Raw genomic sequence first — 15,268 nt, forward strand, 5'->3', positions numbered from 1 at the left:
TATCACAAAGTCTAGGGAAAGTGAAAACCCAGAAAAGAGTCCTAGCACTGATGCCAGGAGAAAGAAAGACAAACAAATGTAGAACTAAGCCAACAGCTTTATTCTCTGCAACTAAAGCAAGTTATTCCCACATAGTCAAGTTAACAGTCTGCCTGGGATGTCTACCTAACTTCACCACTCTCACATCCATATGCCACATTTTCATCTCCTACCCACTGAGCGTTACCCAGTTCTACTGAGCACATGGCACCAATGCCTATCAGCATGTCTAAAACCTTGCGAAATAGTTTTCTCACATTCCTCATTGCGTATCCCCTCCACAATCACCTCTTCATCTGCATAGAATGGATTTCTGGTTACTATGTTCCTTTAAGACCATGAGGCACCATAGAAGCTTAGCATCTCAGCAAAGTGACACAAATTCCAGTTCCTCCAAGTGTGCGAAGGGAAAACCACTTGCAGTATTTGTCACAAGCAACTTACCAACAAGGTGTCACACCAGTCCTCAGTCCAAGTCCGAACTCTGCTCCAGCCAGCATTTAGGACACAAAGCTTCTCCTCTAAGGAAGTCTCACTCCCTTCCACAAGAGCCTGGAGTGCAGTGCAGCTTTCTGTGATGCTCTTCAGATCAGCCTTCCTCCTCTCCAGCTCTCTCAGCACATTCTGAAACAAGAAGGAACCATTCACAGCACGCTGCAAACTACTCCCAGTCACAAAGGCAAGTGAGCCAGACATAAGAATTAAATAATATGCCATCTCTTGAATATCAGTGTATAGTTTCTATACAGAAAGCAGCATCTTCTGCCATACAATATCTCCAATTATTATTGATAACATCCAGCTATTTAGAAAACTCTTTGAAGTCAGCGTACAGTGTGTGAAAGAATGCATTTAATCACAAATAATGTCTGGAGCTTCTTGAACATCTTATTACCTGTGAGCTAAATAATTTATTTTAGTTTATTATCTTAGAGAAAGCAAAAACCTTCCAAATTGCTACATTCTAAAATTACCTCCAGAAAACCTTAGGATGGAAAGGACTACTTTTCATGCAACATAAAGGGTTTGCCCTCCTGGTGGTGCAGCATAAGAGCTCATGAATTATTTGCATTTCTTACAAAGGTATAAGTAAATATATTTCAGTAACTATTGCACATGCCTGTTTAGAAATAAATCTTAGGAATACTCCCACAGCAGAAGTGTAGTACTAATGATTGTTAATCTTGAGTCAAACTGGTGAGAACAGATTTTAATTAGATGCTTTTCTAATTTTGTAAGCTTGAAATTTTAAGACTGTTCACAGACCTACTCCAAAAGGAAAAGGTATCTCCAAAAGGACAGAAATCAAAGACTGGAAAGATCAGAATTGCTGGAGTGTATCAATTGACATTTATTCCTAACTCCAACCATCACACATACAAGTTTCCCCAGTGCAAGAAAATGGATGCTTTTCTTCAGAATAATTAGAACTCATTCTTCTCCTTCTCTGAAAAGTTCAAGTTTATGGATATAAAAGAAAATAAGGAAATATTGGAGCTTCTTGTTTTACAAAGTCAATTTTGAAGACAGAGCTGTTTCAATTAAAAGTTAAAAACTTAACTTCTCATCAAAAACACTTAAGAGTTTTCAATTTGCTGTCCCAGTAAAATATTTTATACAGCCCCAAATTATATTTCCTGAGAATTACAAATATTACACCTATGAACTGGTAGAGACACACTAAGTCACCTAGATACTATTAATACTAAATATGCAGTAATATCTTTTAGTTTTTCACTGGGCATCTGAGTCAAGATGCCTGAGATGAAACAGATTACATTCAGTAAGCTACTGTATATGACCTACTGAATCTACTAAAATTTCATCATAAGATGGGATTTAGGAACAAATTACAGGGATTTAAATTCTCAGTCATTTCTGCATAGCATTGATGTAATGTTAAAAATGTTAATTTATTCTACATATTTTTAAAGCATGCTCACCTTAGCCCAGGCAATTTCTGAATCCAGATCAGAAAGCAAGCTCTCTGAAGTGGACTTCTGCACTAGCTCTGCCTCAGTGGTAGCTAGCCACTCTGACAAAGAGGAAGCCTCTTTCCTCATTTTGCGTGCCAGCTGAGATGCTCTTTCAAGGTCTTGTTTTCCTTCTGTGACCTACAACAAGAAAAATAAAACAAAGAAAACAAAAAAGAATTTAAAAGAGCAAAAATGAAAGGGCTAATCAACTAAAATATTCACTTGAATACATCAAATCTTGGCATTTTAAAGCTGCCTTGCACTACGAAGGACCCTGAAAAATTGGTTATAAACATCAGAACTTTACTATATAAAGCAGAATATATAAAACCAGAATAATTTTAAATTCAGATACACTTTAAAAAAAATGCACCACTTATTTATAGCTAATAATAATAATAATCACCAAACTGAAGTTTAAACTATGTTTGTTATGACCTTTAACCAAAACTCAAGGGGATATAGAATGCAACTACACACACTCACATAGATAAAATTCAGATTTTTTTTTGCATTTTTTGGACAGACCTGATACAGAAAGCTATAAAGAAAAGTTTCACTGAAAATCTAGTCTGCCCTTGAAAACCACTCAGTAAAGTGAATATGAAATGTGATGTTTGCTGCAGTATAATCAATTCCATTTCACACTGCCTATACAATTAGTCTGGTCAAACTTTAACACTTGAGAATAAAACCAACCACAGAAGTCAGAATCAATTGACATTTCAAAATATTGTTCTTTCTCAATTTAATATTTGCATGTACTTATTGAAAACGATACACTCTTTGAAGATCTAAAAAAATAAATTCGGAGACGCAAACAAAATTGTCGTCTTATACTGTAAATGACCCTGCCTTTCTGCCCTTCCCTAATTTATTGTCCTCATATGTTACCAGCACAGGTTCCACTAGAATACCCACCTTGAGCATTCTGCACTTTACAAAAGTAAAATACTTTCTAAGGCCCATTTCAACAATGTCATCTATGCATTTACCCACAGAACATTGAACAGGCCCAAGTCTGCTTCAACATCTTTCTTAATTTTTGCAGGAAAAAAAATTTCCCCTGGAAATGTATGTAGCAAATAGCCTATCAGTTGCAGAATCATAGTAAAATGTCATCTGACATCAAAACAATAAAGAAGGGAATGTACATGCATATAAATGGTCGCATATAGATTTAGTTTTCTTACCTGTGCCCCCAAGTCATTGTAAAGAAATTTCAGTGCTGTCAGTTGTTCATCCATTCCTTTGGGATTATCTGTCTGTTGCTTCTGTACAATTTGCCTTCCTGTCTTGATGACAGTTTCAACCTCCAATTTCACCTCACTGAGGGTTTTATAGAGTTTCTAAAAGCACAAATATGTACAATAGTGATTTATTTGTAGTTCAAATTTTCAGATTGCTTGATTTGGTGTAATTAAACTCTGAGCTGTGGATTAAGAGCAAATCAAAACAGGTAACAGTGGGCAATGAGAAGAATGTCTGTCAAGTATATTTCAACCTCGTGATGTTCCATATTTTATTCCATTTTTACTTTCATTTTTACAAAAGTAAAATTTATCCCAATAGTTTAGCAGTGTTTACTCCATAACATCAACACATACTGCAAGGCTAACACTGTGGTCTGTACTAGATCTTATGTATAGTATTTAGACAAAACAAATACAAAGAACCAAGCAAACTTGCCCCTGGAGTCATGCCTCTTCAACCATCACGAGCCAGGGAGAGGAGTTTATAAAACTCGGGTATTCCACCACATCTTGTGATCAACAAGCCACTACTTCTATGTCCATATTCTCACTCAAAATAAGTATAGGCTTTTAGTTTTCAATTGTTCTGTTGGTGTTTCATGAAAAGTTATAGCAGTGTTTCCTTCAATCAGGAACTGAAGCTAAGTTTCCTCAGGAGAGGGTTTAGGCTAGAAGAATCACACGTTAAAGAACTAATCCCGGTGACTTATGAACACTGTATACTTACCATGCACCTGTCCAGATGAGCTTGGATTACATCCGGGTCAGTATCCTTCACATCCAAGACATGAAGTTCTGCTTTTACACCATCTAACACCCGCTCACAATCTAACATACGCTGCTCAAAGTTGGCAGGTTTCTGAAAAAGCTGATACTTTGTAGACACTTCACGAAGTTTTCTCTGTTTTAATGAACATTATGTTAAAAAAAGACTTAAATTAATATTTGTACTTTAATAAAATATTTAAAGCATCTCACTCTGCAGGTTTTAACCCATCTCTCATGCCACCACAACTCAGTATGCACGTCAACACCATTTGCAAAGCCAAATTCCTTCACTTATTTCTAATCTCTGTGGTGCACAAGAGCTATAATTCTCTCTTTCACTTTCAAACCATACATCCTACTAAAATGTGGAGACTTTTTAACTTTCAGTATTTTTTCTATGATACTTATGGGATTTCAGCTTCTTTATTGAATTCATTTAGTCGTCCTTGTTTCCTAATGATAGCATGTAAAACCATATGCTCTTTATCTTAGAGATTTGGTCAAACACACCAAGTAATTTACGGGCTGACAATAGCAGTGTGTAATTGAAAACCAACAGCTCTTCAACTTTAAATTCTGAGTGTGACCCTCATATTTTTACCTGCAGAGCATCCAGCTGAGTTCCACCTCGGGGAGATCTGCATTCAGGTGAAGCAGGAGGGAAAGTGCGAGCACTTTTCTTGAGCTCCTCTAAGGTAGACTCATGAGCTGCTATCTCAGCCTGAATTTTCTGCCACATCATAAAAACAAAGGAAAAAAATGTTACAGGACATCCAGAGGAGAGGGGAAGAGGAGTATAGTTACCGCTTACTAGTTACCGCTTACCACCAGCAGTAAATCTGCTCTGTAAAAGTTAAATGCTATCCAGCATTTATTTTGTTTTAAATTTAAGTATTTAAAATATGGCTCTGGTCACAGCTTGCTAAATTGAAAGCTATTAAGATTGTTATGCAATACTACTTTCTTAAAACAGGAAAACAGTCCAGATTACAACAGCTTTCACTTAGTACATCAGCACAGGACTGAAATGAATTATTACATCTAAGCTGAGCACTATTAACTGAAATTTAAACTGCTTTCTAGTGGAAAGCTATACTGTAATACCTGGGCCTCCTGGGGCATCTGAAAGGCATCTATCCTATCAGTCAGATATGAAGTCAGCTGTCTGTCCAGTTCTGTTAAGTTTTCTTGCAAGACCTGCAGCATGTGGTCGGTTTCTCGCATGGTCTGAAGCTGCTGTTCCAAGGCGATCTGCCGGCTTACCGCCTTAATGGGACAGAAAGGTAAGACAAGAGGAAGCAGTTGTTCATTAAGAATGATATTAATCTTTCTCAAAACAAGGTGGGGGAGATCCAAAAAAATTCTATGTCAGGAGGACTGTCTAAAAAACAAAAAAGCCTGCTATGTGATTTACACCAGCAACTGACAAACAAATAGTGACATGAGAGTTCTGCTGCTAGACATAAGATAGTGAAAACAGCCCTCTCCTGTCACCTCAGGAGGAAAGTATACTGTTATAATTAGACATTTCAAAAATTACCTAGTCATTGGGAATCAGGAATTTTGTAATACACTACAGCTTAGTATTGTTTCCTGTGTAAACCTGCACATTTTCTTTCAAAACAGTAAATTATGTCTTTCTGTTAAAGTGTGAAAACAGAGTTCACATTTCCTTCCCCCCATTGCTCCTCCTTTCAACACAAAAACTTCTAAGTTCATCTGAAACAGCACTACCTGCAAGGGAGCACAAATTCCCCATTAGCACACACAAGCCAGCAGGCGTGTACACACATAAACACACACACTCAGATTTAGCAAGAAGGCAACAGCCCAGGATGTCAGCACTGCAGCTGCAAAAGCTGATAGCTTTCATATGGCAATGAAGTGCTGCAACAGAAAAAGCAACAGTGAATGTTCACTTGCCTGACAGCACGTAACCCCCAGCTGAGGGCAGTGCATTCATGTTGCTCGCTGTAATGAGAATCAACCGAAATTCTCTCTGACTACATTTTGGTATTGACATTAAAAAAAAAAAAAAAAAACTCTAGTTCTACAAATCTGGCAAGAAATCTGGCAAGGGCCTGCATTACGAGGATAGAGAACTCAAGAACTCAAGTAACAAATTTATGCAACGTGAAATACAGCTAGCCCTCTTCTACACAGTAAACTTAGAACAGATGAGACAGAACTATGGGAAGATGAAGGGAATGTAATAGATGGGGAATGGAAAGAATGCTTTCTTTCTGTTCCTTATTTCTGCGTGACATTCCTAGCCACTTCAAAGAGTGAAAACATCACTATTCATGTTCTTCATTTTTACAGTTAGTGAGCAGCACACTGGTATTTATGGCAGTAGTAAGGGAATATTAACCTCAGTTATCGAACCGTGCCTCTTGAGATCAGAAATTATTTTTTAGTCAAAATTATCTGCAAAATGTGGAGGGAAGTGGGAGGAAGGTGGGAATGCAAATGTGCAAAAACAAAACATGACTGGAACAAGGTGAAAAATGTATCTTGCTCTTAGGCCATTATTCCAAATTGAAAGCAGCTGGCATTTTTCCTCTTTTTCTGTACTGCAGCCCTGCACCCATGAATTTAGCTATCTAACAGGAATCACTTCAGCCCACTGAGCTGAAAAACTCAATCTTCTTGAACCCTGCCCCCAAATTCTTACCAAGTGACTCAATTCTTCATAGCGAGCATTGAACGCCTCCAATTTTTCACTGATTATATCATCAAGAATCCCTCCATCAATCAGTGTCTGCCCAAGTTCCCGAATCTGGGTTCGATTATCAGCTGGATGACGCAGGACTGATTCCAGGGACTGGAAATTAGCAGAGAAAGTTTTGAAGATCAAGGCACTGAATATTTCTGCACTTTTAGAGGCGGAAATGTGTCTGCATGCACAGAAGTTTGTACACTTCAAATATCTTGAGAGTTCTCTAAAAGCATGAATTAGTTATGGTTTAATCCACAGTGGCACAAGGCAACTACAGTAGTGGTTTTGGTTTGGATAACTAAACTTCACAGCACTTCTCACCTACTCATCGTTATTTCATACTGTAGTGCTGGAAGGAATTAATCAATTTACACACGACAAAAGACAGCATTCAATGTTACCTCTTCATGGTACCAAATATGGCGCAATAGTAACAAACAACAAAACATCTTTTTTTGGGGGGTGAAATCTTACAAATACCCATTCCAAACTCAGAATAATATGTTCTTTTAACGTGAAGAATCAGAATATTCTACACAAAATGCAGTACTTTACTGAAGTGTATAATTCATGTTTGTTTGTTTTTTTTTTTAAATGTGACTATCTGAAAGGTCACTAATCTTATAGAATAACTACAATACCTCAAGAGCGTCATTGACAACATCAAACTTATCAGACAGATTTTCTGCCATTTGCACCCTTTCTTCCAGAGTGTTTAGCCAAGCTGTTTCTAAATCAAGATACTGAAGTAGCTCAATCCAACAGGACCACACCTCCTAGAAGCAACAGGAAAAACTGCAATTAGCCTAAAATGCCAGGCATAGCCCATATATACTATGAACAGCTCAAAAAGAATATATTTGAAAGATATTCACCTAAAATAGGCAGGTAGAACGCATTCAAAAACATGCCATTCTACAGTACATTCCAGACAGAAAAATCCACAACTACTGCATATTTCTTTTTACCTTGCTGCTAAAACAGACACAGAAATCTTTAAATTAAGGCTAAAATATCAGATATCTATATTCTTATAATAACTTAAAAATATAACAAAATTTATCCCCTTGTCCTGAAATGTAGGACATACACAGCCTACCCCAAACTATAGCCAACCTGTTCTAATTATCATCGTATGTCAACCTCTAACCTCTGAGAAGTTTCCTTTTGTCATTTTGGAAGAGGCAAGGATAGATAACAGAGCTGTGAGACAAGCTTACTTATTTGCACAAGTGTTGATTACAGTACAGATTTTAAAAGCAAGTTCAGATGGTTTCTCATGGATTCCAATCTCAGAAAGGCACCAAAGCAAAATGCATTTATATCAAAGTTACTGGATTCAACGACACTATCAGACATTTTCAGCATCCTTCTCTATTTTTCATGTCATCTGTCTCAGTTTTGTTTAGTTGAGAGATATCACTCTTACCTCCAAAGTGTGGCATTTCCCCCGGATCCGATTACACAGTAGCTGGTAGTTCTCCAGCACAACATTCAGCTCAGTCGCCAGCTCCTGACCGCCAGACGGCACTTTAGCAGCCAACAACTTGATGTTGTCTTTGAGAATCTTCACCCGCACCTCCTTCTGCAACACATCCTCCTTCGCTCTCTGCCCAAAGAAACATATTACACAATTCATTTGCCACACATTCAGCTATTCACCATTCAAACCATAGATCAGCAGTTTGACTTCATAAGTGTACTTGCTGAAGTAGTTTTGAGCCTGAGCACAGTAAAATATGGCGTTAACTTGCAAAGAATTCAAATGATACTAGTGAGCATCAAAAATCCAATTTCATTAAATATATAGTCATATTTACCATTTGCAGTTTGTTCATTAAAAATCCACGACTCAAAGCCAAAAAAAATCAGTGTTATTTCCACTTTAGCATACAGATATGAAAAAAAAAAAGAAAGAAAGAAAAAAAAACTAGAGGTTTGGCAAACACAAACTTATCAGGGAGAAAAACGTAGGGTGAATTTACAGAAGTTACGAGACTCGTATCTCAGTAACTGTCTCCGAAGTTATCCAGTAAAGACGTAATTACCCAAGACACGAAACTAAAAAGTTAGAAGCTCTCCCACAGGTGTTGGGTGGGCTGAAGGACCATGCAAAAAGGACCAAGGAGAAGAATTTCTTCAACCTAGCTGCATTCAGAAGAGCTTGGTAAAAAAAACATACAGGATAAGCACAACACAACAACTCCCAGCACATAGGCCTACAGAGATCATATTATTGGTTGTTGGAATTTTGCCTTAATCAGAATTTAGGAAGTAGGATAGTTGGAAGACAGATAAGAGACAGACTTGGCCTGGTCTACATGGAGACAACCTGAAGGAAGCAGAAACAGAGATCGTCCTTCATTTTTTTCTTTTCAGGTTTCAAGGACAGTTTCATGAAGCTGAAATACCTCTGGTAAGTAAGGCACTGAATTTTATAGTAGAATTTAGCACATGGCAGCATTATTGTTGGGCATGCTGTTCCAGATGTCTAAACGTAAATCAATCCCAAAAAAATCCAGTTAATGAACAGGCAAAGGATAGAATCCTGGGGAACATACTACTTTATGAGAGGATTATCAAAAACCAACCTACCCTCATCTTAAATTTACTCTTTCATATTAGAGAGTTTCACTCTTCATTCAAATGAAAGCAGAATTAGGCAAGCTGGAGTGTTTTTCAAGACCTTATGCAAGAAAATGCTCCTGGTCAAATATACAGAGAACACTCTTTCCCAATACTAGAGGCAGTCCCAGCATAATATTCTTAATGCAAATACAAGATGATACGCAAACATTAAAGCAGGCTTACAGATTCACTGACATACCTGCCAAATTAAAAAGCACAGAATACAATCTGGATTTGACAGAGGTAACTGTGCTAAAAGTCTCTCTTAATCAAAAGAGGGTTCTTTCTTTTTCTTGGCATATGTTTAGCAGGCTGTCAGACTATGAAACCTCAAATGGCTTCAAAGGACATGAACGTATTAAAACACTTGTTAAAAAACTGCTTCAGAAAGCCCCTTCAAAAAGAAAAATTCAGAACTTCAAGTAGATTTGTCAAAGCACTTGTAAAGAGGGAAAAAAATCCTTTATTTTATACTCCACTGCATAAGACCGTAGTGAATACTCAAAATATTTGTCAAGACATGCCTGAATTCTCATTAAATCGTTTAAAAACAGAGAGAATTATTGTTTACTCTGTACATACATCCAAGAAAATTACCTATTCAACTGGTAACTTATATTGAAGCAAAAATAACTCCTCCTTCCCTGTTTTTTTTTTGTCCATGGTCTCAAAATTACCAAGAAGCAAGGACCAGCTTTTTTTGTTTGCAACAGATGATGAACACAAGATAACCTTCAAAACAAAACTGTTTTAAATTGTTTTTCTAAATATGGAGCTACTATATCACAGGACAAGAAACCGGAGCCCAACAGCTGGAATCAGAAGAATATGTTTTTCCAACTGCTAATTTAGGCAGATAGAATAGCACATTTTCTTTCTCTCTCAAGTTTCTTCTCCTGTAATAAGGTTCCATAGTCTAGGGGTTAAATGCACTATACATAGCAAGCCTGGCTTCACAGGCTCTGCATGCCACTATTCATTATGAAATCCCTACGCCTCGTAGCCAAATAGAACATCTGCTTTTATAATTTGTGCTTTAAAACAAAAAAAAAAATCCATGAAGCAAAACTGAAAAACACCACTAATCTTGCCGTGACCCGAGCTCCTTTCCATACAGATAATAATTCCACAAAAGGTCACCCCTAGAAATCATTAAGTTTTGTTTCCCTTTAATCAGGTCTCTATAATGACCTGGTATTCCTGACCTTCATTTCCTTCACCGCATTCTCTAGCTCTTCAGGGGACTTGTATTCAAAATCTTTCTCCAAATATTCTTCCTCAGCTTGGGTCATCCATTCCTGCATCTCTGCCAAATCTTTCTTCAGATTTACAGCTTTTTCCTGACTTTCAGACAGGCGATTTTTCTGACTAATGATCTAGAATCCAAGGTGAAAAAAGAAACAGCAGTTTAGGTACTTATATATCCTTTTCTACATAAAAAAAACTACATGTGTTTGTTAAAACATTTAAATACCAAAACATTTTTCAGGCCTTTTTAATTAGCAAAAATAATTCAAATTTTATACACACATACACATTCATGAACCATTTTTATCAGATCAACAAAATCTAGAGGTGAAGGAAGGAGGAAACATCTGTTTTCTCATCGTATGTAAACTGGTGACAATCCCTAAGAAAACAGTCATATTTTGCAGGGGGTTAGCGAGAACACTCTTCTGCTCACAGATATCATATAGTTAGATACATCTTTATACAGAGCACTTAAATTCCTCCAGGCCTCGCTTTTATCCCCACAGCCCAGCCAATCTGGATCAAGGTTCATCAACAGCAAGGTTCTCCTTGCCAGGCATTGCAACTAAAGAAAAATGTTTCTACAGACAGCAGAAACCTTCCACCCAAAAGAAACACCCACATACTCCAGACTGAAGTGGTAGTCTATTTATAGCTATTTATTTTTCAAAGCTGCTTGGAAAGAGGCTGAAATTACTCAGGTTCAGAATAATATTCCAGATTTCAGGGACAACAGAAGAAGGTCAGGCTTTTTTTTTTTTTTTTTTTTCCTGAAAAGGGATAAAGCAGCATGAGAGAAAGTAAACAACTTCATTTTTATCTACAAGCTACTACACTGCAAGCAGCACATGAACTGAGAAGTACACATATTTAAACAAAATTACTGTTGCACAGGTATCCCCTAACATATTCACACTTCTGAAGGATTTACTGGGACAAGATGGATTTCAGCCACTTTGACAGTAGAACAAGTAAAACATATTCATCCAACCATTTCACTGCTTTACCTCTTCACCATCCTAAACTGAAAAAACAGCTGCATTAACAAGTAAACACTAGCAACATATGGAGAACTCACCTGTTTGCTCAGTTTTTCCCATTGTGTCTGGCAGTCTACTAGCCTAGATTTTGCCCAAGTATTTATGCCTGCAATAGGCTGACGACTTAAAGTAGACTCTACTTCCTTCATCTCTTTCAGTGATGGTTCAATCTTCTCCATTTCATTAACAAACACCTGAGCACACAGAAAGTGAATTTATAGAATATCAATAATTTTGCAATTTTTCATTATTTTAGAAAAACTTTAATAAAAAAAAGCAGAGTGATGCTGTGTTCAATACCAGCCTGTTTGGAACATCCTTCAGTGGTCCAAAACATCAGAGCTGTGCACCTAAAAACTAAAATACAGCTTGCCGCACACAGTGCAAACATTCTCACATGCTAGATGTCAACAATGGAACAATTCAAGTTTGAAGACAACGTGCATCAAATACCCTGATGTTTCTAGCATACCTCAGACTCATGTTCTTCCCCTGAAAACAAACATTTGAGGGTACACTGCAATCACTTACTGTTGGATGACATTCTATCTGTGATCATTATGTGGCACTAGCTAGGAAGGAATCTTACTTATAAGGCACATGCAACTCTTAAACCATGGGAGTTTCATCATCTGACATATTTGCTTTTTATTTTTAATGTCCTTGAAAGTTTAATGCAGAAAGCACTTTTCACTCATAAATTCCTATATCATAAAATTAGGAAAAGTATAATAAATAGTTTTTACAGAAGAGCTAGTGTCAACTTGAAGATGAGTATTTGTAAATATAGTGAAGACTGAAAAGTACAAACTGTTACAGTTATACAATGAGGAACCAATTAAAGTGTGCCCTGTAAAGCCTGGCAGGCTTTACCGAATATACCATGGACAATATTTAGTAATAGTAGCAAAACAATAACGAAAAGATGCTGATCATATTATTTATTTCAAAAGATTCCTTAGAAAAACAAAACTCACCGTGTACTGGTCAAGCTGTCTTTGAAGTCCTTCACTATCTCCTTGAGCAGTTTTTTCTGTTAGTAAGAAGTCTTTCACGCTATCCATCCACTTCTGAATGACTTTTGCATTCGCCTAAACCAAATATAGTAACAAAGAGTTGATAATGCTGTCATGAAGAGTGTACGGCTGTTGCATTTCAACAAATTCACACGAGGGACCTGTCTGAAGGCTGCAAATAACATTTTCCTCATAATATTAACCATATACAACTACCTCCACACTGTTTTGAGAGGCATGTTGCACTCCAAGAAGGATATATGGCCCTACAGATATCTATGTGAGGAGAACAAGAGTGAGCAATGCTAAACAAACTGGACAGGTAGAGGCTATGCAGGCAAAGGCTTGCAGAGAAACACAGGCATAAAATAAAGAACTACACAGGATTAGACTAACAAAAAATTTAGCTACTTGGGTCTGATAGTAGCTACTGTACTCAGTACAGCAATACACAGAAATTAATAAATACAGACTTGTACAGTCATCGACCTAAAATTCACCAGCTGCCTTAAATCCCAGGGTAAAACAGGCAGGGTGGGAGACAGGAGGTTTGCCATCTCCTTTCTACACAACTGTGGATGTTCCCAATGACCCTTACAAACAAAAAAAGCACCACAAATTAGAAATGGGAGAAAGACTTTTGTCCTGATTCAATTAGGTTATATGGTTGCCATTTTTAATAATATATGAACATTTTTTAATCAACAATTTTGGGCTACTTGGTTGGGTTTTTTAATAGATGGCATCTTTTTATTTTGAAACAATGGAGAGAAACAAACAAAGCACTTATTTGAGAATCCAAGTCAAAGTTCATGTCACCAAGGAAGACAGCACATACTTTTCTTTAAACCTTGCAGTAGGAGTTCTTTCAATATCAACAGATTACACATTGCTTTTCGGAGAAAAAAAAAAGTCAGTACTAATGAAAACCCATTACACTAAAATCAAGTTTATTTTTAGGCCAATGCTACTATTAGAGGTCAAATTCATGACATTTTTTTCATTCCTTTTCCTTTTGGGGGGAATTTCCTGCAGCAGATTAGCCTGAAAATTATTTTCCAACAAAGAGACCCCAGGAGGCTCTAACAGTGAACCATAGCTTAAAAATTATATATATATACACTCACTCATATATATACATATTTATAAAGGATGCCATTTGACAAGGCATTTTACCATATACCTAATTTAGGTTGCTTACAGAAAGCTGCTTACAATTCAGCTAAACTGAATTAAATGGGATTACTCACAAAGTTAGACATATTTAAATAACTTTCTGAATCACAAGCCAAGTACACAGAAGTTTAATGAAGTAAATGCTCTTGCACTGCACAGGCAAATAATTACCAATGGTCAAACACCCAGCATAGGCTGTGGATGTACAAAGGTAAATCTAGTTCCAACCCCCCTGCCGTGGCCAGGGATGCCACGCACTACGTCAGGTTGCTCAGGGCCCCACTCAACCTGTCCTTGAACACCTCCAGAACTGTTTCCCATAACCATTTCAGTTCTCAATCAGCATCATCTGGATGCAGGTATATGAAGAAAGAAAGAGCTTTAAAAAAAAAAAAAAGAGTTGTGCAACAACAAAAAAAATCCTTTTGTTTTACCTCAAATATTCTCAACTTGGATATGATTTCTTCCAGTAGTTTAACATCTTTTGAAGTCTTGAGCTTTAATTTGTCCCAGTGTCCTTGCACATGCCTGAACTCTTGCGTGTATACCTTGGTTATATCAGAAGCCTGTTTCTCCAAAGCTTTTGTTTCTTCAGCAAGTTTATCTACCCTGGGTTTCTGGACTTCCAGTGTCTCACAAACAGTCTAAAAGGAGGGAAAAAAAAAGACAGGTTGATAAGTTTGCTTGCAGTATCAGACATAAAACATTCACATACATGTGCAAGTACATCAAAGGTTTGATTGCACAGAGTATAGATACAGTAAAGAGACGAATTACAGTTACTGCAGTTATTGAAGCAGAAGTGTCCAAACAGCTCTTTAAGCAGCAAAACCTTCAGCTGCTCTGCTGGAGCAGTAGCAGAGATTACAGAATGGTCTCTAAGGCCTAGCCATATAGCTAAATACACCCAGGTACCTCCACCTCTGCTGTGCTGTGTAGTACTGGCACTCAGCTTGGCAAAGCAATGGCTACACTACGCTGCAGTCACAAAAGAAACTGCAATCTAGACATACTAGGAGCTCAGTTTTTTCATTCCCTCCAGACATATATGGGAGTGGGGGGTAGAGTGCCACACACACACAGCAGTGAGTGTGTGCTTCCCAGTTACATAAAATAAAATTATTTTAACACCTAGCTGAAATAAAAACTCTGGATACTTTAGTTTTGACAGCTACTCTTCCAGCTGGAATAGGAGGATACAATCTAAATATATTCACTAAGGTATTTCGGATGCAAGGAGTCACACAAGCTGAAATAGTTATTTTACCAATATTAAGGAAAAGCAGCTCAAGTTATAATGCAAGACATGAAAAAATGCTGCTGCTTCATTAAATTGGGCATTTTGGTTATTTAAAAATACTTAAATTTTAAGGGAGAAATTTGGAATTGAGATATGAAATCA

At 37.2% G+C, this 15,268-nt stretch overlaps 1 protein-coding gene across 5 annotated transcripts in view; it reads right to left on the bottom strand.

Moving 5' to 3' along the window:
* The window catches only part of UTRN (utrophin), a 370,686-nt gene that overhangs the window by 251,517 nt on the left and 103,901 nt on the right, over positions 1–15,268 (bottom strand). For all 5 annotated transcript variants that reach the window (XM_050709839.1, XM_035538805.2, XM_050709840.1 and 2 more), the window contains 13 exons: positions 14,301–14,510; positions 12,652–12,765; positions 11,713–11,868; positions 10,589–10,759; positions 8,185–8,364; positions 7,397–7,531; positions 6,711–6,860; positions 5,141–5,302; positions 4,638–4,766; positions 3,996–4,169; positions 3,209–3,364; positions 1,983–2,153; positions 484–663 (listed from right to left, as the gene is read on the bottom strand). In XM_050709839.1, coding sequence (XP_050565796.1) covers positions 484–663; positions 1,983–2,153; positions 3,209–3,364; positions 3,996–4,169; positions 4,638–4,766; positions 5,141–5,302; positions 6,711–6,860; positions 7,397–7,531; positions 8,185–8,364; positions 10,589–10,759; positions 11,713–11,868; positions 12,652–12,765; positions 14,301–14,510 — 2,088 coding nt within the window. The remainder of the gene's footprint in view (positions 1–483; positions 664–1,982; positions 2,154–3,208; positions 3,365–3,995; positions 4,170–4,637; positions 4,767–5,140; positions 5,303–6,710; positions 6,861–7,396; positions 7,532–8,184; positions 8,365–10,588; positions 10,760–11,712; positions 11,869–12,651; positions 12,766–14,300; positions 14,511–15,268) is intronic.

This window comes from Cygnus atratus, chromosome 3 (genome assembly GCF_013377495.2).
Source record: "Cygnus atratus isolate AKBS03 ecotype Queensland, Australia chromosome 3, CAtr_DNAZoo_HiC_assembly, whole genome shotgun sequence".
Taxonomy (NCBI): Eukaryota; Metazoa; Chordata; class Aves; order Anseriformes; family Anatidae; genus Cygnus; species Cygnus atratus.